Below are 27,797 nucleotides of genomic sequence, written 5' to 3'. Positions count from 1 at the left end.
TGTTCTTGTTATTTGACCACATATTTTCTTTCCAAAAACTAAATGCAAAACGTTTGGAGACAGGGCTTTCTTCAAATCTGGACCCGTACTGTGGAACAGTTTACCTGACAATATTAGTCAAATAACTAACATACAAGAGTTTAAAAAAGAACTTAAAACATTGTTATTTAGACTTGCGTATCAATGAGCGACAGTCACTTATATAAATATAAATATCAAAAAAATGACATTTTACTTAGACTAATCAAGATATTTTTAATTATTTAGATTAGTTTTCAGAGAATATACTTTTATTGTAATATAATTTTAGGTATAATTTTAATTTTTTTACTTTAACCAATTTCAGTTGTAAACAGCGCCATCGAATATTTATAGTGAAGGCGCTATATAAATGTATTATTATTAAAATTCTTTTGAAGACTTCCTTTGAAGGCAACTTTTGAAGACCTTTTTTTGTAAGCCAATCGCTCACAAATGCTATTATTGAAACACGTGTTTAAAGCTGTTAGCGACTTCGGCGCCCGAAAAAAAAAATTATTTGAAACCTGACACTTCCGGTTGAATTTTCCCCACCCCACCGGGTTGCCCGGGAAGGGGATGTTGAAGCTTTGATTTGATCGGCGCATTACTAGACAGTTGTTCATCGCATGTAGCTGCTAATCTTGGCCCAATACTAACAACGTAGTCGTTTAAAGCCTCATCCATATCTTTTGGGTCCGATACTATATAAAGTTGACCGATAGTTCACTACAGGAACTCGTTTTGCTGTTTTTTCTCAAGTATTTAAAGGAGTTGATAAGCATCCAGGCTTTCTTAGTAGGGTCATTGGACATGTAACAGTCGTTTATCTTGTCACATGAAAAAATTTAGACTTGGCATGACGCATTTCGTTATTCACCTTATTGCGATTTTTTTTAACTCACCCAATGGTACTGCGAGGCCTTTTTAATTGCGCGTTTCTTGTGGTAATCTCCTTCTCCCATGAGTGTTTTAATGTGAGGAGTTATCCAAGGAACAGGGTACCCTAGTTAGTTAGTTAGTCAGTCAGTCGACCAACTAACTAACTAGGGAACCCCACAGTTTGTTGTTTGTAGTGTCTAATTTCTTTGATGCAAGATTTGCCTTTTGGTACCCCACATTTCCGCACTGCATATATTAAACTATGATCTGAGATTCCGAGATGTATAACACCGGAGTCAAATAAATTTTCTTTGGCAATGGTAAGAGCCAAATCTATTAAGGCGGTGAAAAGCTCTGGGAACGAGGTGGTGAGTGACGAACATTCTTCGACTCGTTCAGGGATTGGGGAGAGTTGTGCTTCAATTATACGCCCACGTGCACCCACGTGCAATCACCGACTGGCTATTTTTCTTTCACAGTGTCCACTGTCATGGCAGTAATCCCTGGTGTTTTTTCTTCCAACACTGACGAACATTTCTGATGGTCGTTGTTTTTTTATTTAAACTCGCTACTTCCCATACATTATCATTTACCTTTTTTCCTTTGGTAACAAATTAATTTATTTATTTAGAATAAAAAAGCTATTATTTACAAAATATTAAGGAACGCATGTGACATATCTGTACATTAAAAATTCTCAATAAGGTACACGCGGTATTTGCACGGCCGCTACGAGCAGAATCGGGTAATACAGTGAAATTAAATCTACTTCAAGGTAATTCAGCTTTCGATTACACCGTTCCGTATTTTAAATGAAGTTAAAAACTGGTAATAAAGACTATTGGTGTATATAAATTTCGTTTTCCAAAGGTGGATTTTCTGAACATCATAACATTTATTTTGGATTTGTTTCCTTGGGATTTCACAACAAATTCGCCTTATCAGGAAGTCATTCGCATAGCTTGTGAGACGCATGAGTCCTTCATTGAGAAGTCGTAAGTTATGATTTCTCGTTTTCGAGAATGTCTTCAGTGCAAATAAGTTTTCTTGACGAGCGGATCTCAGATTTTAGTATCACCCAACTAGTGAATTAATGCAAATCCTGGCTAGGACTATTATTAATAGTCCTCGAGTAGCGAAAAGCCTGACGCTTTCTTTCGTTTTATTCCCAAATAAATATTTCTTTAACTAGCATTTGCTAACTTTATCATTGCCTTTTCTGTCCGACTAGTTGGGTGATACTAAAACAATTAGACCCTTCGCCCTCAAGGGCCACGGGACAATAGCCAATTCGGCTTCGCCTCATGGGCTATTGACCCGTAGCCCTTGCGGGCTATGGGTCTAATTGTTAAATAGCCATGCCTTTCAAGGGACTTTCACTATGTTATTCAGCGGATGGTTGGGCGCACTCCCAACTCTACCGAGATACGTATCAAGCCGGAGGGGTAGCGGGGCCGGCGGTTCAACGGGCGTTTAGTCGGTCTGTCGTAAGTACGGAGAAGTTCAAAAAGACGGAATGGTGACCTCAGAAAAACCGTCCTTCCAATTAAGTTATGCACTGATCACAGAAATTCACAAAGTTCTAGTTTGGGTCAATTTAGACCGTGGTATACCTCTGCAGTTACCGGACTGTGCAGATGCCTGGATTAGATTAGTCTTTCAAGTGGAGGAGGTTTGAGAATTGAGTCCAGTTCCACTCGTCCCGCTTCTCCTTCCTCTTTACTGGGGCTGTAGGTTCCGTTGCCAGCTCGTTTCTTAACCACAACAACAATTAGAACGAAGAACAAAATGGCAATGAGACCTGCTAATACTGCCCCACCAATCTCGATGGCTGAGAACCCTGCCTCAGCTTTGCCTGAGGTTGGCTCGCGTAAAGTCTGACACGTTTCTCCAGTGTAATCATCTCGGCATAAACATTTGAAATCCCCACCCTGTTCTGAGAATTCACAAGTCCCGTTATTTTTGCAAGGTTTATCCGAGCAGCGATTTTTTAACTGACATAGTATTCCTTCCCAGCCTTCCACACAATTACATTTAAACGCGTCCGGCAAAGTCTCGCATGTACCACCATTGCGACAAGGGTTGGAGTCACACTTGTCAATGAGCACACTGCAGTTCACACCTTTGTAGCTCGGTTCGCATTCACACTGGTAACCATCCATCAAAGGAACACAAGTCCCTTGAAAGCAAGGATTAGGATTGCAGTTTGCCGAAAGTCCACTGCAGTTCACATTGCCGAATTCCTCTGAGCAGTTGCAGAAATATTTGCCTTGGGTATTTAAGTTCACACAGGTTGCGTTATTCTGGCACGGATCTGGAGAACAGTAATCCGCAATATTCTCGCAGTTTCGACCGTAAAATCCTAATGCGCATTCACAATGGTAACCAGGGGAAAATAAAGATGAAGGACTCGAATGGCGATCCACACATGTACCATTGTTCATACACGGCTGATCTTTACATTCACGAATATCATTTTCGCACTTCGTGCCATTGTACCCCTCAGGGCAGGAGCAAATGAAGCCTGTGGCATTATCAGAACAATTTCCACCATTCTTGCACGGTGATAATTTTTCGCAGGTCACTGACGGGTCGTTCTCACAGAAACGGCCAAAGTACCCTCGTTTACAAACGCATTCAAAGTTCCCTACAGTATTCTTACAAGTGACTGTGCCGGTTTCATTGCAAGGCCCAAACGGTAGCGAGGCAGCGCATTCATCGACATCCAGCTCACAGAAAGTCCCATTGAATCCATTTTGACAGGAACAATTATACGAATCAATACCATCATTGCAAGTGGAATTATTTGTACAGTTGTTGTTCTCGCACTCGTCAATATTTGTTTCACAGTCCCGACCGGTGTAACCCTTGACACACGAGCAGGAATAGTTGAGATGTAATTCGGTGCAGTTGGCTCCATTTCGACACGGATTCGATTCGCATTCCTTCGTGTCATTCTCGCATCGCTTTCCTTCAAATCCCGGAGTGCAGTTGCACTGGAACATGTCATAACCCACCTGACTAACTTGACGCTGATTGCTTGCGAAGTCCACGTACGTCAAGTTATAGCACGTGCCATTCACGCACGGCGAGTGCGCGCATGTCATGTTGGCTGTCAAATTACAAACATTTCCTGCCCACCCTTCCGGGCATGCGCAAGTGAAGAGGTCCCAAACATCATGACATTCTCCGCGTACACAGGGGTTAGCGGCGCAAACATCATCACTATGACAACCAAGCTGCAACCCTCTGGTGCTGACATTGAAGTGGGGTTTTAAGGGAGTCGCGTGACTAACGTTCAAGGAATGGTTGTAGTAATCGACGAATGGCAGAAGCAAGCCTCCAATACGAACATCATTTAAGCATCCCTTGAACGCAAGTTGGCCAACATTCACTGGTGTGCTTTGTAACAAACTTGTTATGTCAGCATCGGCAAGTCCGGATGAATTAACAGTTCTGATGTCATCGACAATCAGGTAGCTCTGATCATCAGATACGTTGAAAAGGACATTGTGCCACTTGCCATCGCTGACAAAATCATCTGTAAAAATAGAAAACAACGTTGAAACATAGCGGAACCCCACACAATTTATTACCCTGACCACAGATATATCCCTTTCTGCTTGTTAACTTCCCTTAACAGTGTTAACGTGGAAATGAACTTAGCAAGAGTTTTCCTTGCAACGATGGACGATGGAAATAAATATGAACAAAGTAAACTGACATCCTGATCCCCAATAAGTTTCCCAATAACAGGACGAAAGAAAAACGGCCTCCGTAATTTTAAGCAATTTATGAAACGGCTTGTGTGCTAAAAAGCTACCCATTAAGACCCTTTTCCATACTGAATGGCACCAATGTAGGTATGATTAGTCAATGACGAATAGAGCGAGTTTCAATCGAGTGTCGTAAAATCAAAACCAAAGTAATTACTTTGGCCAATCAAAAAGGACGGATACAATCCAGTAAACCAATCAAAACTCGAATCACACGTAGCCGACAAAAAGCGCGGGAAACTGTGCACGCGCGAGCCACGATTGGTTTTGGTTTCACTTCTGATTGGTTGAAAAAGTGGCGAGAGAACTTTGAACCAATCACTGAGTGAAGTAATGCAAACGCAATTCGCTAATTACTTTCGACACTTAATTGCAAACCGCTCTGTGGAGTGTAATAGAGGTTGCAGGGTGCAACACGGAAGTTGGTATGGCAACAAGGCGATGGAATAATTTTGTTGGGTATAACGAAGAAAAAAATCGTATGAACTTGCTCGTGCATTTCTTGATATATGGTCGCTCGTGATGTTTTGGGAGTTCTCAAATTGCACTTGCCATGACATCACTCGTGCCCATAAATCCCGAAATGCACTCGGGTTCATACGATTTCCTACATATTTATACATCTTAAGGGCGGTGTCTGATTATGACATGCGGGAAATGTAGATCTTAACAAGTGTTATTGAACTCGAAAAAGAAAAGAGGGTAATTATATGACCTGCATAAATATCAGTTACAAAGATTGCAGTATATACAAAACACGGAGGCTAGAGCTGTGTTGCAAATGAGTAGGTTTTCCGCATATTACACCTGTTTTGTGCGAGCTTCACTGGCTGTCGATTCGATACCGCATGATTTTCAAGATTCGGCTTTTAGTGTATAAATCATCGAATGGGACATCGCCTAGCTATTTAACTCAGAAACTACATTATCTTTCTCATACTAGATCATTGAGGTCTGTTCGTAATGAAATTTTAATGCAGCCTAGATCGTATACCAAGACCTATGAAGACAGAGCATTCGCTGGTAATGTACCAAGATAATGGAACTTAATACCCTATGAAATCACCATCTCGAGTTTTAAAAGATATCTTAAGACAAACTTGTTTACTAAATTTTGTACTAACAGATCACTGTTTCTATTGATTTGCATATATTGCTTTAGTTTTAATTTTTTCTTTTTAATCATTGTAAATAGAATAGGATATGGTTGTGAATATTTATTAATTGTGTTGTTTATATGATTGTAAAGCGCCTTGAACATAGGATAAGAGCGCTATAGAAATGAAGTTATTATTACTGTTATTATTTTTTTCAAAGACAATTCATGAACAATATTTGTAAAAAGCTGTAAAATACGAAGCCATGTATGGCGTTCTTTCTCAAACTGAAGCTTGATTGTCTCTGAAAAATGCATCGTTACGCCCAATTTTCTTTTTGGATACCAAGAGTACTTACTAAGGAGTACTTACTAAGATCTACTTTCTCTGCATACTTTTAAACCGCGCGAAAATATCCCTGTATCAGTAAGCATTACCGACAGGAAACCCGAGTATCTCGAGATGCGCAGAGCTTATGCGCAATAACAATAGTAGGCACCGTCCTTAAAGGCCCACCTTCAACCCATAGGCTCTTTCGACCGTGGTTTACGAACTGAAAACAGGTGCAGATTGCCAGACAACCTGCGTCACTTGCACACCGGGATATCCGTGTCCTGCTCTGATCGAATAGTGTGTGGAATCTTTAAAGCCCTAGCCAAACGAGAGTTGACGAGAGTTGAAACTCTCGCTTTCGTTTGGCCAGGAACTCTCATCCACTCTCGGCTACTCTCATCGACTCTCGAGAGCTCTCATCGAATTTGAACCTGCTCAAATTTTTCATGAGAGTTGGCGAGAGTTTTGCCTCGTTTGGCCGCGCACGAGAGTTTGAGCGAGAGTTTTTTTCCAGCGGGCTCAGATAAGAAAGACTCTCGTCATTTGGCCAACTCTCGATCACTCTCAGGAGTTTCAACTCCCGTCAACTCTCATCAACTCTCGCTCTCGTTTGGCCAGGGCCTAACGTCCCACAGAGTCTGTGAACATTGAAGGGTTGTGAGATGGGCCCTACGGTTTATATTCATCATCCGAGAAGACTTAAAGTCTAAACAAATGCGGATGTAAATACAAAAGCAGCACCTTCTCAGTGTTTGTCCAGCCGGAGTCGAACTCACGACCTCCCCGGCGCACGCTAGTTCGACGCTCGACCAACTGAGTCAAGCGGTCGGCGGCACAAATAAAGCATTAAGCGAAGGATACCAAAACAATCATACCTGAAAAAACAGTACCAGCTTCTCCGTGTAAACAGAAATGGACGTTCACTTGACCGTTGATGAGCTCCATTTTTAAGAATGCATCTGAAGCCTTCCTTATCTCAATTAACACCGTTGTTCGCTGCCTTGTGCGCAATTTTAGTGTTATATTCAGAGTCACATTAACACTTGAAGCAAAGGTGAATTCTGCACTGCTTAAACTACCATTGAATGTCGTCGGATGGACACCTATTTAACAGCAAACAAATGTCATATTAAGGACTCTCAAGAGTTTTCGGTGTCAGTCTGAAGAGCCTGACATTTAACTTAAAATTTCCTTAGGTTAAATTCCGACACCGCGAGGGGTCCCTCGCCGATACTCTTTCGGCTCGTTGTGCAATCTTTCCTTCCCATTTGACGGTGGAGGAGTGCGTCAATAAGCCCTTAGCAGATATGCACAAGAGCTTAAACACCACAACGCCTGAACGGAAAATAATTGGAAACATGCATGATCTTCGCATAAAATTTCTATGTCCCCGGCGTTTCAAGCTATGCAGAATTAATGGAAAAACCATGATTCCAACTCCTTCACCAGTCGCTTAATCGCAAGCATGCACAACACATACTTTGCTACTGCATAGTAACCATACCACATACTGATTGACTACAAAAAAAATACAATGGCGCTTCATTGTCATTCAATCAGAAGCAAAAGCTAGACCACCCTTAAGTTGGTTCCGGCTGAATTTTTTAGTTTTTTTGCGCAATTGGTTCACCTTGTAGTCTGGCTGTTGTGATGGTCAAAGAAATTGCCTTGATTGTTGGTTTTATGGAACTAACGGAAAACCGCTCTAATATAATGGCACGCTACACTGAACACGATTTGAGAGATCTTGTGGGCAAAAGTCGCTTCGCCCAAGCCACGCAAGATACATTTTAAAAGGATTACAAGCTACAGTGGGGTTCCTCTTTCGAACAACCTGCATCAAGACGTGAGATTATGCCACAAGATAAGTAATTGGAAGAGTTTGTCTGATGAGCGCCTCACTGGACAAACTTTATCGCGAGTATATCGGTTTTCCAAAAGGCAATGACGCAAAACAGCTTTAAAGCACTTTAAATATATTTATAGCTTGAGATTATTATTTTCCGTGCCTATAAATAAAGATCTTAACTGTACAACAATACCATCTCGGCTTAGTGAGGTATAGTTTATGACGATTGTGGTTCTATTGAAAGCTATCGCGTGAGTATTGAAATAAACTCCACTTCAGTCATATGCAAAATCAGATCTCTTGAACTCATTAAGGGCTATTTATATTAAAACCACTTACACTCGTAGTTTTCCCCGACGTCTGTGCATGTCGTATTGGCAGGGCACAGGTTAACCAAGGAACAGCCATACAGTGAACAGTCCAACCCACCATAGCGCGGTTTACAGTCACATTGGTATGCGTTCCACAAGTCGCGACAGAAGCCTCCGTTGCCACAAGGCGCTGATCGACAAACGTTCATCCCGTTACAGCCTTCCCCTAAATGACCACTATCGACCAACGGATAACGTTCGGTGGTGAAAGCCGAAGGACTGTTGAAACCAAAATCGAACATCTTGCCGTTGAGCCGAATGTCCTGCAAACAGCCTCTAAACGGAGATTTGATAAGATAAGTATCGGTGTCAAAAGAGTCGAGTCCTCCGAGGTACGTCACGGTCAAGTTAATACTTGCGCCTCCTGTAATTCTCGCGACCTGACTTTCATTATCAAAGCGCAACTGGTTGCCGAGGACTTCAACGAAGTGCCATTCACCATCAGTTACATTTTGACTTCCATCAATTGTCAAATTTGAATTGACGCCGTTCAAGTTGACTTGAACGACCAAAGTCCCTTCATGCACGACAACAGCAATGTGATTTTTGTCAGTACCCGCCATGAGAACAACAAGCCCACTCAATTCTCGCGTTCGGATGAAGAAAGACAACTCTCCACTGGTGCCGAAACTTGTGTCATTAGTGACGAATTTAGCAAAGCTGGCGTTCCCCGTGTTTGTGATATCACGACGTCGTCTGCTAATTGCCGCATTTAACGGATCAGTCGCCCCAAACGCTCCTGGGATCAGAGCTACGAAGAAAAACAGAACAAGGAACATTGTGGAATCTTCCGCGAAAAAAATGCAATTCTGCGTTAAAATATGTTTCTTGTACGTGTGGTCAAAGGCTAATGTGGTCCAATACTAAAAAAATACTCGCACAATACACTGACCACTTGCCGATTTTCGTTAATAAAGCAAGAGTTCAATGTTCAATGCAAGTATGCTGTTAATTTCATATGAATAACAATCGTATTTGACCATGCAAATTGATACTATCTCAATTTCACTTCAAAAACAAAGCATTAAAACAGTTCAAGACATGGTTTTTAAGAACGAAGTATTTGCTTGAAATTGTTTGAAACAGAATTGTAAACTGCAGCGATGACTGCAGGAGTTAGATCTCGCTACTTTCCAAGAGTTCTCAATGAGGATGTTATAAGTGCCAGAAAGCAATAATGCGGAAAATTTGATGGATGTCTTCTTACAGTAATTTGAGAATAATTTTACTTACACCAGTACGTCTAAGCCTAAATCTTAGTCGCTTAGTACCACGAGAAGGAAATAACAGCAGAAAATAAACACGATATTAAATTGTCGATCAAAGAGCAACGACACTCACTTGTATTGCATTGTGGGCCAATCCATCGCCTTGAACACTCACAGCTATACTTGACCCATTCATCCACACACTTGCCGTGGGCACAAGGACTGGAAGCACAAACTTCCTGGCGTGGACACCCAATACTTGTGTTAACCAACACCACCCGTGTCCGGTCCGTGGGGATCACTGTCCCGCCGTCAATGACTACATCTTGAATGCAGCCAGTAAAATTAGACATGATTCGATCAACGCTAGAAGCAAACGGAGATCCACCGAAATAGAGGTCTGTTACGTGAACCCTCGCAGAGAGGGGAGAGGATGCCATGCAGTGTCGCCCACAAGACGAGTTGTCCACCATAATGCTGACCTTTGCTGTTCCTATGTTAACAGATACTGTATGCCATTGACCGTTGCTGAGGTTTGCTGTCTGCCCCGCAGAAAGTTTGCCAAAATTACTGTGTGTTACGGTGATGTTCTCCTTACCAAGAAAAACAAGGAAATCGTTCTTTGAATCAACAGCTAACAGGACGTCAGTTAGGGTTGTCCTAAACTGAAACGACATCTCGGATGTATAACTGTTGACCTGGAGCTTCATCAGTGAGCTGTCACTGAACCCGAGTGTCGTGACGTTCTGACAGCGCGATCCTGCGAAGCCAGCGGCACACTCACACGTAAAATTGTATTTTTCTGAATGCAGCCTACAGGTGCCATTGTTCAAACAAGGATTGTTGGGTTCGCAGGACGATTTCTCGATCTCGCATCTCTTGCCAGTGTAGTTTGAAGGACAAGTACAGTTGAAATCAGCTATCAAATTTCTACATGTTCCGTTGTTTACACAAGGACTAGAAGAACACTCATTTATGTCTTCGGAGCAGGTATTTCCTAAATGACAAAAATGAGTTAATGAGTTCAAAATGAGAAACGACATGAAAGAGGTCTCATGCTCTCATATTTTCCTACCAGCTGTCTATTATACTTCATCGATTTGATCCCGATCAACGCAACGCAAATGGTGATTGGCTATAAAAGCTCGTGCCACATTTAGGACTATTCAGAGACACGAGGAAAACCAATTGGACTTTTACTGTACGCGTTTTCCAGAGTTAAGCACTGGCTCCAAGAATTTGAATGGAATTGCGATTAGCTCATTTCTCTATCTGTACTTGTGGGAATTGCCATCTAATTTACGACGCACAAGGTTTCTTCTTTTAAGGTTTCGTCTTATCCTCCTGCTGGTATTACTGCTGAGGGAACACAGCTTCATTAAAGAAGACTAAGCAACCTTTTGGAGTGGGGCAAGAAAACGAAGCGCTCATTGATTTGTTAACTGCTGCGACCAACTACAGTTGTAAAGTCTTTTCCATATATTTTTTTTATCAATTCATGCGTAGTTTTTTTCAGTGGTGGTCATGATTCTCACAACGTAGCGGAAAAAAGGAGATGAAGTATATTTATATGATAGGCAAGCAAAGCCTCCGAACTCAAACACATGCTCTACGCCTTAAAGTCTAAAGCACTCACGGCGGTCCGTAACCCTGTGATTTTGAAACTATTACTGACCTGTAAATCCAGGAACGCATGTACAATGGAAGCCATTTATCAAGTCTCCGCAGGTCCCATTGACACAAGGATTGGACTCGCATTCATCGATATTAGTAGAACAGTTGCTGTCTGTAAAGCCAGGAGCACATGTGCACGAGTACGTTCCAGCCAAGTTAATGCACGTCGCATTATTCTCGCAGAATCCAAGATGACACTCATCTATGTCTTGACCGCAATTTTTCCCAGTCCAGCCCGATGCACAAGTGCAATTATAATGGAACCGGTAGTCATGACATGTCCCGCCATTTTTGCACGGTGAACTGGCACAGTCGTCCGTATCAATCTCACAGTGGTGACCTAGGAAAAGCAATAATAATAATCATCATCATCATCATCATCATCATCACTTTATTTAAGTCGCAAGGTTATTTAGCCGAGCACGAGTGCTCTACTAATTAGGGAGACTACATTTGAGTCAAATGAAACGCTTAATCTATGGGCTCAAGAGAGGCTCATATTCAGACCAAATTAGGGACCTTAGGCAACGAATAAAAACGCGAGTTCAAACGTAAAATGACAAAAATCTTCGGATCTGGAAAACGTCACCGACAAGAAAGTCTTCGTTATCTCTCCAAACTTTACCACTGGTCATTATTTCACGATTCACACCTTTTTTCTGTTTTTTAGTTCGCTAAACTGAGGAATATAAAATTTATACGACTTGAAGTTCTTTCACCGTAATATTAAGCCACTTGGAAAGATACTGGCGAGTTTAATTTTTCTTGGATGAGCTTTGCGAGTGCGAGCAATACAAACCTTTTCTGTATTTCGAAAATCATGCGCAGCCATCTCGAGAGTATACTTTGGTTTGGTGATTTACCTTTATTCCAACAATATCTATTAGCTGTAAAAAATCGGATCGTTCTCTATCAAATACGATACTTGTCTAAGCGATCAGGTCACCCGTTTAAGCTGGATATAAGTGGTTCACTTTCGTGGAGCCCTTCACCTTCACCTACAGCTGTACATGAAGGTAACGGGAATTTTCACGGTGGAAGGATTGTAAGAAGAACCGCAATAGACTTTTATCTTAATACTTGTACTAGTCCATGGCTAAATTTGAGGGATATGTTTTACTCATACAGCCTGAGGACCTTGACGTCTGCGAAGAAAGGCAAGTTCCGATAAAATAGATCGGAATTTGAGTGCCCGTGTTGCTGATTCTGTACAGCATGAAATACATGTAGCAATTGATCTTGTCATAATTCCGGAGTAAATTGGTACGCCTTAATTACGTAAGCAAATTCGTTAGGGCCAACTGAATGATCGATGCTACTGAAATAATTTTGAGGTCTAAATTTAGTGAGTACATCTCCGCGAATTAGTTTTGAAACCATCAAATCATGTACCTATTGTACAACATTTTCAAAATGTGAGCACAAAAAACACCGGTGATAAAAGTCGTTCTGGTACATACAGAAATTGTATCCATAAAAGCTGCAAATGAGTACGACTTCCAAACTTAGTCAAAGGGTACTAATTTTAGAGAAGTTCAGTATACCTTGAAAGCCATTTCTACAGAAGCACGTGTATCCTTGTTGTTCACAGCCAATGGCTGAAGCATCGTTATTTTGGCAGATGCCTTGATCAATAGTTTGGCTACAGAAACTTCTATTCAGACATTCATTGATATCCTGCTCACAGCGTTCACCTGTCAACCACTGATTACAGTTGCAGCGAAATGATCCAACAGTATTGACACAGGAACCACATCTGCATGGATTGGCTGGTGTTACAAATAACACAAAAAACCATTAGCATCTCATATAGAAACTCAATCATAATGGTCAATCAGACATCAGATAACAACGGCTATCATCATCATCATAAAATAAATCAATTGGTGTTCTTACGAGTGCATTCATCTATGTCCTGATCACACAATTGACCAGTGAAGCCTGAATCGCAACTGCATGTATATCTGTTGATTCCATCAACGCACGTTCCATTAATGCATTCGTGGGACGGACAGTCATCAATATTGTTTTCACAGTGGGTGCCAGTAAACCCCAGGACACAAGAGCAGGTATAGCCATCAATCAGATCAGTGCAGGTGCCCATATTTAGGCAAGGATTTGAGTTACACTCATAGATTTCCAAGTGACAAAAGTCTCCATAGAATCCAGCTGGACACTGACAGGTGAAGTTATTCACGCCGTCAATGCATGAGGCATTTGCCACACAAGGGTTGTTTTTGCAATCATCTATATTGACTGAACAGTTTTTGCCTTCAAACCCTAAGCGACAGGTACAATTGTAAGCATTGCCAATAAACGAACAATCTCCATTATCACCACAAGGATTTGGGTGACAAGCATCTCGCACTTTGTCGCAGTCATCACCATAGAATTCTGCAGGACAGTGACATGTACGTTGATTGACGCCATCAACACAAGTGGCATTGTTTTGACATGGATTAATGAGGCAGTCGTCGATGTTGATTTCACAGGTATGCCCAATGAACCCTGTGGTACAGTTGCATGTGAAGTTGTTAAACTTGTCCAAACAAGTGCCATTGTTAAGGCACGGAAATGACAGACATTCATTTATCTCATTTTCACATCTGCAAGATAAATTGAGAAAAAAAAAAGGAATGGTCAATCAACAATGCGAGTTCAAATCTAATGATATCAGCATCATTGCCTAAGATTCCAACTATAATAAGGACCTTTAGATCGGAGGACGAGGAAGAGTACGAGTATCTAAGAGTATGAATTTCCCCATCCCGGAGTGCAGGGATGGCGCAGTGGTGAGAGCACTCGCCTCCCACCAACGTGGCCCAGGTTCGATTCCCAGACTCGGCGTCATATGTGGGTTGAGTTTGTTGGTTCTCTACTCTGCACCCAGAGGTTTTCTCCGGGTACTCCGGTTTCCCCTCTCCTCAAAAACCGACATTTGACTTGATTTACTTTCATTGTTCATTTCCATTTACAGTGTCCCCAATTAGCGCTTTAGCGTTAGAACGACTAGACACTTAAATAAAGTTCCTTTCCTTTCCTTTCTGAGCACGCGCACTTCACTGAGAATGTCGGCCTCCAAACCCATTCTCGTCACCAGAGCCTCGGATCGACTCAAGGTACTGGGAAACTCTATGCAGGAGAACATGCGTCGTAGGGTTCTTATAGCCCAAAACTGGGTATTTGAACCTTAGGGGAACCTGCTCACTCCTCGTGCTAACATGAATGCACCAATTAGAGACGCTTTTGATTGTTCTTCACGAAAACCAAGGAGAAGACACTTTGTTTCAGGGTTCCCCGGAGATCTTCTCTCCCTTAGTCAAGAGAAGAGCTCTGGGGTGGAGATTGCCTCCCAACCTTATGTGCACGCTCAGTACGAAACACTCGCACTTGTTGTCTCCCTCCTCCTCCAATCTAAAGGTCCCTATTAACCAACACAAATGAAATTAAAATATTGCATTGTGTTTAGGGCTACGTTTTTGAAAGCGAGTCAGAGATAAGCTGGGATAAAAGTGGCAATGTGTAGTTTTAACTATTAAATGAAAAATTGTAACTGCTTACACTGTTTCCAACTACCCAGTACTATTGAATGCTTTATGGATCATACAAAAGCTACATGTACTGAGGGCTACTATTTTATTTCTGACTCCATGAGCTGCACAGATTACACTGTTGGCACTCGCTAAACAATTATGCAGGGTATAATTAATTTGCTTCATGATCCACAAACTTGTCAAATTGATCACTCTTGAGACTATAGACCCTTCCACGGTTTTTTAACCGCCATCTTGCCTTGGGGGGGGGGGGGGGAGGGGGGGCAAACACAGCTAAATTTACAGTAAATGTATGGGATTTTAACGCCGCTAAAAAGAGACAGATTTCCAACTTTTGCCGCTACTTTAAATAGTTTTATTGATATCATTCATTCAACAGAAAATAAGGCCATTAACGAAGGTATGACGTCCGTAAATTCGAATAACAAGACGCCTACAAGGGCGTATCCGTGGAATGCGCAAACAGTTAACACAAATTGTCCAGTTACAGTGAACTTCAAGTACAGGTAGACTTCGGAAAATGGCGAAAGATTACTAGAAAGATACATCTGTAATATAACTTAAAGTTTTTTGTTGTAAAAACTCATTACTAATGTTACTAAATTTGCAAATGCAAACAACGAAGCCCTATTAGCAGGTTATCAGGATACGGGATCTTATATTTATTTATTTTTTGGAAGGAGACTTAATTCAAATCCTACAGTTTTACTTGCTTCGTTAACTCCTTTCATCCAAAAATTACAGGATCAGCCTTAAATCATCCGAAAAACTTATTACAAATCACAGTTCAACAACTTATCATCCTGGGCCAGTTGTTCAGAAACTGGGTTTTAAAACGAGTTTTATCCTCTACTCCCAAATGCTGTTCAAGGCTGATATTCAGAAAAACTTTACATTAGAAGAAGTCAATCTTGAAAAACAAAAATAAGCAAAGGAAACTGTGACCAAAAAGTTGAAAACATGAAACAAAAGTTTACGCTAATCCTGGATTAAGGTAATTGGCTTTCGAACAACCGGGCCCTGTAATCGACGACTGGTTCTGTAATCCTGGTTTAGTTCCTTGCAAACTGTATAAATTTGCCGTGGCGAAGACAAGAAGACAACATCCGTGCTCTATTTCTCTCAATGCTCAAAAATTCCGTAATTGCGTGTTGTATAGTCCAGTCCAAAGTTCTAATTTTACAATTCCATAATCTTGATTTCAGTAACTTGGTACCAAACGTTCCACAATAACTTGAAATCTCGTTAAGAAAAATCCTTAAATCCAGTAGTCCAGTCCGGATTGAGATCGCCAAAACTCTCTCTATAATCGATTCAAAATTCAACAAAAGCTACAAGTAGTAAATAGTTATCAGAAACTACAACAGTTCGTCCTGATTCTACACTCGAGCTGAACAAAAAACCCAAAAAACCCTTGTCATCGTTTTCGAGAGAACAGACAAACAGCCGAAACTGTTCTGTGCCTGCCCCTTACGGCACTGAAAAAGTACCGTACGTTGTACAATAGTACTTGACCGTAGCCCTTGGCCAAGAAACTAATCTTAGCCAAAAGCCCGAGAAGCGATCAGGATACGGGATAATTAGGTAAAAAAATTGTGGGGATACGGGACTTTTAGTCTGGAGGTGGGGGGGGGGGGTAGAATTGAGGAGATACGGGATATTTTTTAAAGTAAGAACGCATTGCGTGTGGTAGTGCAGTAACTTGACAGTGTTTTTTTCCATAACTGTCAACTGAGCGGCGTTTTGTTTTTTCCAGGAGATTCAAGTCCTTGCACAATATGTAGCTCTAATAGTACACGACATTGTTTGGTATCGTAAATCATTACGGTGCCATGGTAGACATCTTTGCTATATACCCTCTAAGAAGACATGTGGTTCAGTAAAATACTAAGCCCAGAACGATTGAAGAAAATAACAGGAAATCGAGAAACATTTGGCTTCAAAGCCGATATGTTGATCATTTACAACTTCTTTTTCACCACAAGCTTAAGCGTGTACTCTGAGCTTCTGACACCTTTCCAAGACCAATGTTACTAAATTTTTTTTTCCCTTTCCAGCGGGGTTAGTATCTGGATGGGGGACGTTAAAATATGCGACTTTTGCTGTCAGGAACATACGCCCAAAAATTCTATTTTAACGCTCAAAAATGCGAACAAAGCAAGGTACAGATTTTGCTAGCCTGCTTTATGCAAAACAAATATTGACGAAAAAGTAAATAAATATTAATATGTAGTTTTTAAGGAGAGCTGCGAAGGAAGTTTTAGGAAGTGTCGATCGAGAATAAAACAATTTGCCATCAGCGAAAAACATTTCGGGAGATTTTTGTTACGTTCCATCAGAGTTCAATTTTTCTATCGTACTTTTGGTCATACAAGTAAAATCGCAAAATCGGAAGTGACATCGATTTTAGCGGCCGCCTGTGATCAAGTTATACCTTGCGTGTTTACTGACCACTCACGAAACAAAGGATACATCTGTGACAAAATGACGGCATAACACCTGGTTTTTGTTAGTGCGTTTTTTTTTCTTTCAAGTGTTATAAAGTTCGACAAGATCTATGTGCGAATTTAACATAAAGATCACAATCGTTGATGCTAGTCCAAGTGTCAGCTGAAGTTAAGCTCCTCTGAATAAGGTTAGTACTTGGATGGGGGACGGCTGCGAAGTCCCCGTGACGGCGATAGGTAATTCGTTTTTTTTAAACTTGATTTCATTTTTTATCTTATTTGGCCGTTCAAAGCTATTTTTTTATTTTCTTTCTACGTCAAAACGGCGAACAAACTGGTTCCCAAGAAATATTGGAGTACGTATTCGTTCTATGCAAAATGCTTCTAATGAAGTATTCGTTGTATGCAAAATAATAATGTTCACAGTGGAACACACAAGTACGAAGCAAGATCTAGAAATAACGTAGAAAATTCTCCTTACCTTTAAAGCTTGCCTTTCTCAAAGAAAAAGCATCTATCCACTTTATCGAATAGTTTAATACTGAAACAATCATGGCGGGCGGAAAGATTCTATTATAAATGTTTGCTTTCACCAATCTGACGGAAGTGTGTCACGATGGCCGAGTGAAAATCGTGAAAAAAATCGTGATGGCTTGGGAAGTATAGGAGTTCTCCTCGGGGCAGGGAAGTTTGATAATACCGTAGGGAATATAAATCAGTCAACCCGATCGGAGATTAATTCAATATCCGTGGGGTATGCACATTTGTGACTACCAACAAAAAACAGATTCCAGCCTGATTTTAAGACGTGGATGCCTTCGGCATTCCACGTAATAAATCTTCTCATGTTGCTTCTAATTTCGCGGCAATTTGCCGTGATGATTTTAGAAGGGTTTGTAGGAAATCTTAAAAATTCGTTTATGGTCGTTGTAGCCTGAATCTGTTCTTTCTATTTCATGAAAATAATCTCAGTATAAATGTCTTTTTTATCAATCTGGAAATCCGTCTCTTTTAGCGGCGCTACAGCTGTTCAAAATCGGCCAAAATCCCATACATTAATTTTACTGTAAATTTAGCCGCGTTTGCCCCCCAACCAAGATGGCGCCCAAAAACCGTGGAAGGGTCTATTAACAGACGTGTTCCGATGTGCATAAAAATTTTTAATATCTCATCATGGGTGTCTATCGGCATGCAGGCAGCAGTTGCAGATGAAAAATGAAATAATCTCTCAACAAACAGTAGACCTATGTATGCAACTGAAGATAGATGGCAATTTCTAGAAATGAAAGCCCAAAATCCTGAAAATTATTATAAATTGAATTTAAGACTTATCACGGTTTAAGCCACAGACCACAGATCCCTAAAGCATGTGCTCTAACCTCAGCCCTTCATATCCAGGACCGCAGATACAGTTGAACTGATTCACACCATCCACACAGGTTGCATTATTGAGGCAGGTGTGGTCAATGCAGTCATCTACTAAATCCACCTCACAGTTTTGCCCTGTGTACCGAGTTGGACATGAGCATTTGTAGACGTTTATGCCATGGGTGCAGTTTCCTAGATTTTGACAAGGATTTGATTCACATTCATTTATCTCAGTGGTACAGTTGACTCCAGTATAACCTGCAAGATAAGGTACGTTTGATCATTTAAAACAGAAAGAAACAACTTTAAATTTCAGAATCACACAGACACTAAATTTAGATGTTATATAATGGGTGCCTATTAATTTACTAAGGATCACTTTGAAAAAAGCATGAGATGCATTGACCCGCCTGCAGAGCCTCGCTTCGCGAGTCTACCCCGAGTCACACTATGGCTTCAGAGCCTGGAGGTCCACAGTGGACACGATGTTCTCCCTCCGTCAGCTGCAGGAGAAGTGTCAAGAGCAGCAGCAACTGTTCCTCGCCTTCGTGGACCTCACCAAAGCAGGCTCTTCAAGATCCTCCAGAAGATTGGCTTCCCTCCAAAGCTCCTGGCAATCATCACATCCTTCCACCAGGACATGCAGAGTGCGGTCTGCTTCGATGTGGCCACTGTGTCCTAGCTGCAACCCTTTTTTCAGAAATTATTTTCTTCTCGATGCTCCAGTATGCCTTTGCAGACTATACAGAAGGTGTCTCCGTCCGGACGAGGTCTGATGGCAAACTCTTCAGCATCGCCAGACTGTGCGCCAAAACCAAAGCTTACAAGGTGCTCATACAGGAGCTGCTATTTGCAGACAACGCTGCTTTAACATTCCACAGCGAGGAGGGTCTCCGACGTCTGGTTGACAAGCTGTCCCACGCCTGCAAGGAGTTTGGGCTAATGATCAGCCTCAGGAAGACCAACATGGCACAAGATGCAGAGTTCCCCCCCCCCCCCCCCAAAGTCATCACCATCGACAACATGGAGCCTACTTGGGCTCCACCATGTAGAGCTCAACTTCGCTCGATGCTGAGATCAGCTCTAGGATCGCCAAAGCAGCTGCTGTCATGGCCAAACTCAACAAGCGAGTGTGGGGCAATGACCTGTTGATTGATGAAGATGTGCGTCTACCAAGCTTGTGTCCTCTTGACTCTCCTTTATGGCAGCGAGTTGTGGACGACCTATGCCAGACAAGAGCGGCGACTCAAAGGATTCCACCTCTGCTGCCTTCAGGGCCTGCTGCACATCAGGTGGAAGGACAGAGTCCCCAACAACAAGGACCTCGAGCGCGCTGGCTTGCTGAGCATGCCATCACTGCTCATTCAGCGATGCCTTGGTGGCTTGGCCATGCATACCGCATGGAGCCTGACCGCCTGCCAAGAGAAATCCTTTACGGAGAACTGTGGGAGGGCGTCCGTCACGTGGGTAGACCACTGCTACGCTACAAGGACGTCATCAAGCGAGACTTGCAATCTGCACTAATCGACACCAGCGCATGGGAGGACATTGCCAAACACCAAGGCAGTGACATGGTCACAAAGTGTAAAGCAGGGGTTTCCAAGGTGGAAGAGAACATAGAGTCCAGGCTACATGCGAGAGAGCGGCGAGGAAAGAATGCGCAGCCTCTGCGCATGATCCCACAAGGCACATCTGCGCCATCTGCAACAGAGACTGCTACTCCAGGATCAGGCTATACAGTCATACGAGACCCTGCCCAAATCCCCAGGGCTAACCATCGCCTCTTCGAGATGAGGATGCCACTATCATGTCTATTAAGCGAAATCTTATTTGGTATATAATAACTATCATTAGAAGTATAATAATAATAGAAAAGGTCATGTTATCACTGAGACAATTATTTCTAAACTAATTTTTCATCGTTTTGTTTTTGAAGTTAACAGTATTCTGAATCTTTATCTGTATGTCAGCATTCAGCAGCACTCAGACTACAATCATGGACTCAAACACGTAAGTCTTTTTTGAAAATCACACAAAGCAAGCTTCATTGATTTTTGTTACAACATAACCTCAAAATGTGAGGATCAGCCAATGTGATAATGCAGAGTTATAAATTATTGCATGTACATGTACAAAGAAGAAAGATAACTCCAATAATATCAGTAAGTTATAAATTTTTGTCAAAGATTTTAACCTTAGAGCTAAGAACAAGGGTCAAAATTAAAATTTGCCAATGTAGCTGGCAGCTACAAACTTACCTGGTTTACAAACACAAGTATAATCATTGACACCATCCTGGCAAGATGAATAGTTATTGCAAGTGTTTGACACACAGTCATCTATGTTCTGCTCACAATGGACACCAGTGAAGCCCACAGTACAGTTACAAGCATAACCACTCACTTTGTCATGGCAAGACCCTGAAACAAAATGTAAAGATTTTTGTCAGCTCCATCTTGTAGGTAGGGTTAGAACTAGGGTTAGCCTGTGTTGTTGGCAGGATATTAAATTTTTATAGCATGATTACAGCTAAATCAACAGTTTTCTTCTTTGTGTGTTTTGGCCACAAGTGGGACATGACTGGCATCCATGGTGACAAGTACACTGTACATTGTAGTTTGAAGTCACTGGCAGCCATAACACAACAAAGCAACCATCTATCCCGCAATACAACATCCTGCCAGTTACACAGATTAAGGTAGGGTTACCAAAACAGCTTGAGACTGAGTGTTACAATGGTCTCAGTATATCAATGAAAACACTCAGAACTCTCTACTCTAATCTGTGGAACAGTCTGTGGGTTGAAAGAAAATTTAAAATATGTCTTTTTATCAATGGTGACTCAGGGATGCTTTAAAAAAAATCCACCCTGGTAGCTGACACAATCAGTGATCAGTTTGACACTATCAATGGCACTATTAGTTGTCATAAAACCTACAAATCAAGTCAACTAGCTATAATATTGCAGATTAATGAATAAAATGCATTGCAGCTACATGTATGTCCCTATAACTACCAGCCACCATTTTTTGAGGAAGCTATCCACAATATATTCCATCAAGATTTTAAGTTATTAAGTGACAACAATCATGGCTGACATGCCTATTTAGAAACTATGCATGCTTAATCATTCTTTTAGTGGAAGAGAATGAAAATAAGGTGAATGTGAAGGAACAATACATCAAAATAATAATTGTTACTAATTGACATTATAATAATACTTTATAACTAGGAGTTTCAGTGAGAAAGTGAGTGCTGGCATGGAAACTGGGAGCAGTGACTGGTATTTTCTTTTTAAACAGCTGCAAATTTTTGAAGAAAGAGGATACCGGAAATGTGCGTAAAAGTATTTAAAAAGCGAAGAAAGGTGTGCATATCTATAGCATGTGTCGCAGGCATTACTATTTTATAATCAAATGGATAATTTCAAAACAATGGTATGTCACTTCATTCTTTGAATTTAAACTTCTGGGCCCGGTTGTTCGAAGGCCGATTAACTTAATCCAGGATCAGCGTAAACTTTTGTTTCAAGTTTTAACTTTTTGGTGAAAGTTTCTTTTGCTTATTTTTGTTTTTCAAGATTGACTTCTTCTAATGTAAAGTTTTGCCAAATATCAACCTTGAACAGCACTTCGGAGTAGAGAAATAAACTCCTTGGTTAATTTTTAATCTGGGATTAGCGTTAATCAGCTTTTGAACAACCGGGTCCTGTTCTCAAATTTCTGGCCCCTTTTCAGCAAAAGAGTATCCTTTTGAGAAATGCTGAGCGTAGCTGAGCAAATGTCAATTTAAGTTTATTGTTGTGCTTGAGAATAGACTGAGAGCAGTCTCTTATTTTTCAATGACACACTTGCGTGCGATTGCGTGACACGCCCCGTTTTCACCACTAATTTGCATAAAATAATAATTTCACTCGTCGTGCGTGGCTCTGAGGAAATAAGGACAACTGCTCTTGGTCTAGCTCGGGAACTGATTTTCTCTTCGTTCAACTGTTGAAGACCTTGAAGGACAATTTGACTCGGTGGTCAAAGACTGAACATATACATGTACGGTTGAATGATGATCAATGACGACCCACTAGAAAAGTGCTTGACTCGAAGGCTGTGACTGTAAGAATCCCTTCCACGACGTTACGTGACGTTATGTCAGGTATGACCCATCACAATCGACCCATCACAATTGACTGTGCATGCTTCCGATGTTACATTCAAATTTTGATTTTTTGGCTTAGTAATGTCAAGAATAGTATGCTGCCTCGCTAAGGCTCGCCAGCAATAATTATTATTACAAGGTAGGGTTTAATTTTGCAAAATCATTAATTCCCTGTAACTACTTACAGCTGTAATAGGTTAGATGATTTAATAGAATTACCCATCGGAGTGTAGCTTTAATAGTTAATTCTAGATATTAAAATATTGGCAATTAACATTTGAAAAAAAAGATATCCCTCCTTTTTAGATCAATGATTTAATGTTTGATTGTAATATAGGTAAATGTATCTTGTAAATTAAATTATAAAATTTGCTGCGATGCGATTGTAATGTCCATTGTCATTGTGTCTTTTAAAATATGAATTTCAATACAAGGAGGCCTTATTGTGACTCGTAAGCTAATAAGAGTTAATCCAAGCTGCCTTGCCATAAAAATTATATGTAACTGTCAACTCCCTTCTTTGTTCTTTTTTTGTGCATTCAAACTTCTGGCAAAATAGATAAATCATAAATAAGTGCCAAGATGATTGTATAAGTTGCATTGAGATTACAGGGGTTGGTAGTCGCTAATTAATATACAACATTTCCTCAAACCAATACCCTCTTTGCAACAAGGATGATGTGGTGCCATTTGAAAACACTGCTTTAAGGCCCCACTGCAATATTTTTAAGTATTAAAGTGGGCTTTGGTGCATACCTCCATTCTGGCAGGGACTACTTCGGCAGTCATCAATATTTTCATAGCAGTTCTTTCCAGTAAATCCAGGTTGGCAGTCACACTGATAAGTACCAAGACGGTTGAAACAAGTTGCTTCAGGATGACAGGGGTTGTTAGTTTCACATTCATTAATGTCATCAGAACATGTAAGTCCCGTGTAACCGGACCCAGTACAGTTGCATGTGAAATTATTGATGCCGTCGATACAAGACCCCCTCTGCTTGCATGGAAATGATGCACATTCATCAATGTTAGTATTGCATCTCTTTCCCCTAAAGCCTACAAGCAAAATGTATTGAATCTTCAATTAAGACAAATAATAACTGTATGTACAAAAGGCATTTGGCAAAACAATGCTTCTACTCATAACAACAAAAGCTTGCGCAAAATTAATGTTTACATTTACTTAAACATACATATTAATTTTGATTACTTAATTAAGTAAAGACATTTCAGCAGTATCATTGATGAATAATCATTTAGTGTGCATCAAGAACAAGAATGCCAGACAAGTGTGCATATTTTTCAACTGGTGGCAGTTGAGCTTCTAAATTCCTCACTTACTTTTAAGTCTGCACCATTTTAACTGACCTGGTGGGCAAGCACATTGAAAGTCATCACTTGTAAGCTTCGAGCAATTTCCACCTTGTTCACATGGAGAACTATCACAAGGGTCAAACTGACGCTCACAGTTCCGCCCAGTGAAGCCAGACTGACAGACACAAGTGTAGTTGTTTTTATCGACTGTATCTTGGCAGATACCAGAATTTTTGCAGACAGTGCTGTTACATAACGATCCCAAAAAGATGTTGCAATGCTGACCAGTCCAGCGTGGTCCACAGTGGCAGCTGTAGTTGCCGATGAGATCCATACAAGTACTGTACTCGTGACAGGGATGCTGCTCACACTCATTGATGTTAATTTCACAGTAATCACCAGTGAAACCAATGGGACAGGCTAAAAATCAGCAAACAAAAGGCACTAGATGTTGTTCTTACTCTGTATTTCAAATCACGAAATCATTGTGTTGGTAAACTTCCTTCCTAGTGGAGGGCTTTTTGACATCAAATCACTGAACTCAAAACTACTTTATTTTTGCTTCCTTTATGGTGATTGTTTTGAAGACAATAACATTTAAGGTAAATACAGGGTTTACAATGTCTGTTGCTGTAGCAACCCGAAGCACAAATAAGCACCTTAAACTTTATAACTAATAGGAATTATTGCCATCAATAACATTAACAAATTGTATCATATCAATCATTAATTAATTCGCAGATGTCGACCATATCTTTATTGGAAATAAGATATAATAATTATTATCAACTAAACCCAAATCTCATTATTTTAATTCTAAAAACACCAGCTAAGCCAAAATAGGCAAAGCATTATGAGCAACTTCAAAGTCAGATTTATTACATCAGGGATCCCGGGTTCAGGACACGTTCTAACACTGGTCAAACTTGTTCCTGGTAGTCTCTGGTTCAACTTCTCAGCTGCACTTGTAAATAGCCAACTGGTTTGCCTCCGGCTATTTGGGATCTTAGAGCGCTTTTCAATTGAGTATCGAAAGTAATTAGTGAATTGCTGTGGTTTATGATTACTTAACTCCGTGATTGGTTCAAAGTTCTCGCACCACTTTTTCAACCAATCAAAAGAGAAACCAAAACCAATCGCGGCTCGCGCATGCACATTTTCCCATGCTTTGTGTCAGCTACTTGTAATTACTTGGAGTTTTGATTGGTTTACCAGACTGTCTCCGCCCTTTTTGATTTGCCAAAGAAATAATACTTTGGTTTTGGTTTTACGACACTCGATTGAAACTCTCTCTAACAGTTGTTGTTGATTGTGTTTCATTGGCCCTGAAAACCCCCTATGGGGAGTGGTCAATTAAGAATGTATGTCTGTATATTTGATTAAGAATGTACCGAAATCGCAACTGACTGGACTCTAATCTACGGCCATTAAGCTCACATGATTTTATACGTAACATGCTTTTTTTAGTATTCGCAATGCATGGTTTACTAGGGTGTTCTTAATAAAGGGCCTTAATTTAATTGGACGTGTGTATGTATCTGACTTTAAATCTAATATGTACCTGACAAGGCTCAGGACAAATGTAAGTACTTTTGATTTCGTAACCCTTTTTCTGGCTTTTTCTTTAAAAAGGGATTTGGTTCCAATATTCTTTAATTTTGCAAATTATTGCAGCTTCAGAATACCACATTGTTGTTTTCAATAAATCCGGCAAATCCAAGCCTTGTTGACTGATTGCTCCATTAATATTGACCCACTGGTCCAATGTAAATGCAGTTGGTTATCCTTACTTGGAGAGCAGCATTTGCAGGACACTTTGCGATGTTAATTGTCTGCATTCTGAGACATTAGTGATGTTTAAGGACGTTCGTGCGAAAATTTTCTAACATTGATTTTTTTCTGCAAATTTTTACCATTGAAAGATGATGAGTTAGTGATGTCAGAAATGTAAAAAAAATGGTGGGTCACAGACTTCGTTTTGGAGAGCACTTGCCCGGAAGAACACCCTAAATCTCAAAAAATCCGGTTTCTTTAGCGAATAAGGCCACAGTGTCTGTAAGCCCAAAAATATTGCAATTACATCTTTGAAGTGAAATGTTCTCTACCAAACTTTGTTTAAGTGGACCCATCAAGTGAATGTAGTTAACTGTTGGGGTTCCTAAAGAACAAGTTCGCATTTAACGATCATAGTTTCATGCGCCTTGCAGCCACAAGAACGTCTTAAAGTTTGGGAGATAAAGAGTACACTTTCTGATGCTTTAACTGAAATCCCTGTGCATCTATAGTAATTAGAGGCATTTCAGGATATATCTGAGCCTGGCAGCTTATTGCTGCCATAAACAATGTTACACTGTACATTTACATGTACCAACTTATAATTTAACAAACAAGTATACCAAAGTAAACTAACCTTCCTGGGGACATCCAAGCTGGACATCAAGTGAACAGTTCTTCACAACATTTACAGCTACAGCTCCAATACCAGTATCCTTTAATGGAATATTCGTCCCACTTTCAATGCATCCAACAAACCCTCCTTCTCCATCAGAATGAGATCCAGCAAATAAAGGACCAGAATTAAGAAATGATAAAATGCTATTTGATACCTCCACGCTAAGTAGACCAAGGCTAAGACTTGAATTTATTGCCCCATTTCCAGGACTAAAATGCACATCATAAATAAAATTCCTATCCAAGTCTGAACCTAATGTAACAAACTCTCTAATTCCATTAACTTCCCAGCTCATTTTAAGGTGACTACGTATAAAGAGAGGACTAGGTGTCGCTGAATAATTTACTATTGTGGGGACAACTTCGAGAACGAAGAAACCATTGTTTATGCCCTGCTGACTGAGCAAGATGCCTCCTTCACAAGTCCTAAAGCTGAAGGCAAAACTTCTGTTGAGTGGAATCACTCCAGATGCTACAAGGATGGATGATGTGCCATTGAAAAAGAACTTATCACTTCTTGCTGTTTGTAAATAATCAAGCAGTATAAATCCTACAACAAAAAAGGATAGCATTAATAACAGTACTGAAAAAAGTATCGAATAGACTGAAACCACTGGCTGTCTTGTTGCACCATTGGGTAGAACGGGGAATTATTGCTGAAGACTCTCTGCCCCCAGAGTAGGGTCTTAATCATCCTTTATTTAGCCTCAGATCTTTGGAGTAGCTTGGTTTTACTAATATCTCCAAGCATTTAAGGTGCTGTTACACTGTGAAATTTTTTCATGCAACTTGTCTTGCAATGTTTGTTTTGGCTACATTGTGGCAGGACAATGATTCATCATGAATCATTCTTTTTGCCTAGATATATATATATACGAATATACAAAGGTAGAATTGCTGCACTTATCCTTGGAGTGCTCAATGCAAAAATTTGCGGAGCAAAATACAAATATAAGAAGGAAAGTATTACTAGTTACTCGAGTTTCACACTCAAGGCGATCATCAGACTGGGTGTTGTCTAGGAGAAGATATCATTTATAAGTGTTCAAATTTAGGAACGGTTATAGCGACGTTTTTTGTGATTGGTTGCCATGAAGAACTTGTTTTCGTGGCGGCATTTCTGCAAGGATTTAAATGAAGTTTGATAAATCCTCGCAGTTGTACAACAATGCCCTGAAATCCAGCGGGTACAACGAACGAATCCATTATGTTGAAAATCAAAACCAAGGAAGAGCAAAATCAAGAAACAGGTCAAGAAACATCATATGGTTTAACCCACCATACAGTCAGAATGTTCGAACGA

At 40.6% G+C, this 27,797-nt stretch overlaps 1 protein-coding gene across 1 annotated transcript in view; it reads right to left on the bottom strand.

Annotated features, from left to right (window-relative positions):
- Positions 1-1,434: 1,434 nt before the first annotated feature.
- LOC137993199 (protein crumbs homolog 1-like) overlaps positions 1,435-27,797 on the bottom strand; it is a 32,126-nt gene continuing 5,763 nt past the window's right edge. The window contains exons 2-13 of the mRNA XM_068838907.1: positions 26,454-27,044; positions 24,098-24,463; positions 23,486-23,785; positions 20,836-20,997; positions 18,589-18,835; positions 13,105-13,814; positions 12,753-12,977; positions 11,210-11,548; positions 9,668-10,531; positions 8,295-9,077; positions 6,982-7,209; positions 1,435-4,441 (exon numbers count right to left, since the gene is read on the bottom strand). Coding sequence (XP_068695008.1) covers positions 2,547-4,441; positions 6,982-7,209; positions 8,295-9,077; positions 9,668-10,531; positions 11,210-11,548; positions 12,753-12,977; positions 13,105-13,814; positions 18,589-18,835; positions 20,836-20,997; positions 23,486-23,785; positions 24,098-24,463; positions 26,454-27,044 — 6,710 coding nt within the window. The 3' untranslated portion in view covers positions 1,435-2,546. The remainder of the gene's footprint in view (positions 4,442-6,981; positions 7,210-8,294; positions 9,078-9,667; positions 10,532-11,209; positions 11,549-12,752; positions 12,978-13,104; positions 13,815-18,588; positions 18,836-20,835; positions 20,998-23,485; positions 23,786-24,097; positions 24,464-26,453; positions 27,045-27,797) is intronic.

The sequence above is a fragment of the Montipora foliosa genome, chromosome 2 (genome assembly GCF_036669935.1).
Source record: "Montipora foliosa isolate CH-2021 chromosome 2, ASM3666993v2, whole genome shotgun sequence".
NCBI classification, from domain to species: Eukaryota; Metazoa; Cnidaria; class Anthozoa; order Scleractinia; family Acroporidae; genus Montipora; species Montipora foliosa.
This window is presented reverse-complemented; position numbering and strand designations above follow the sequence as displayed.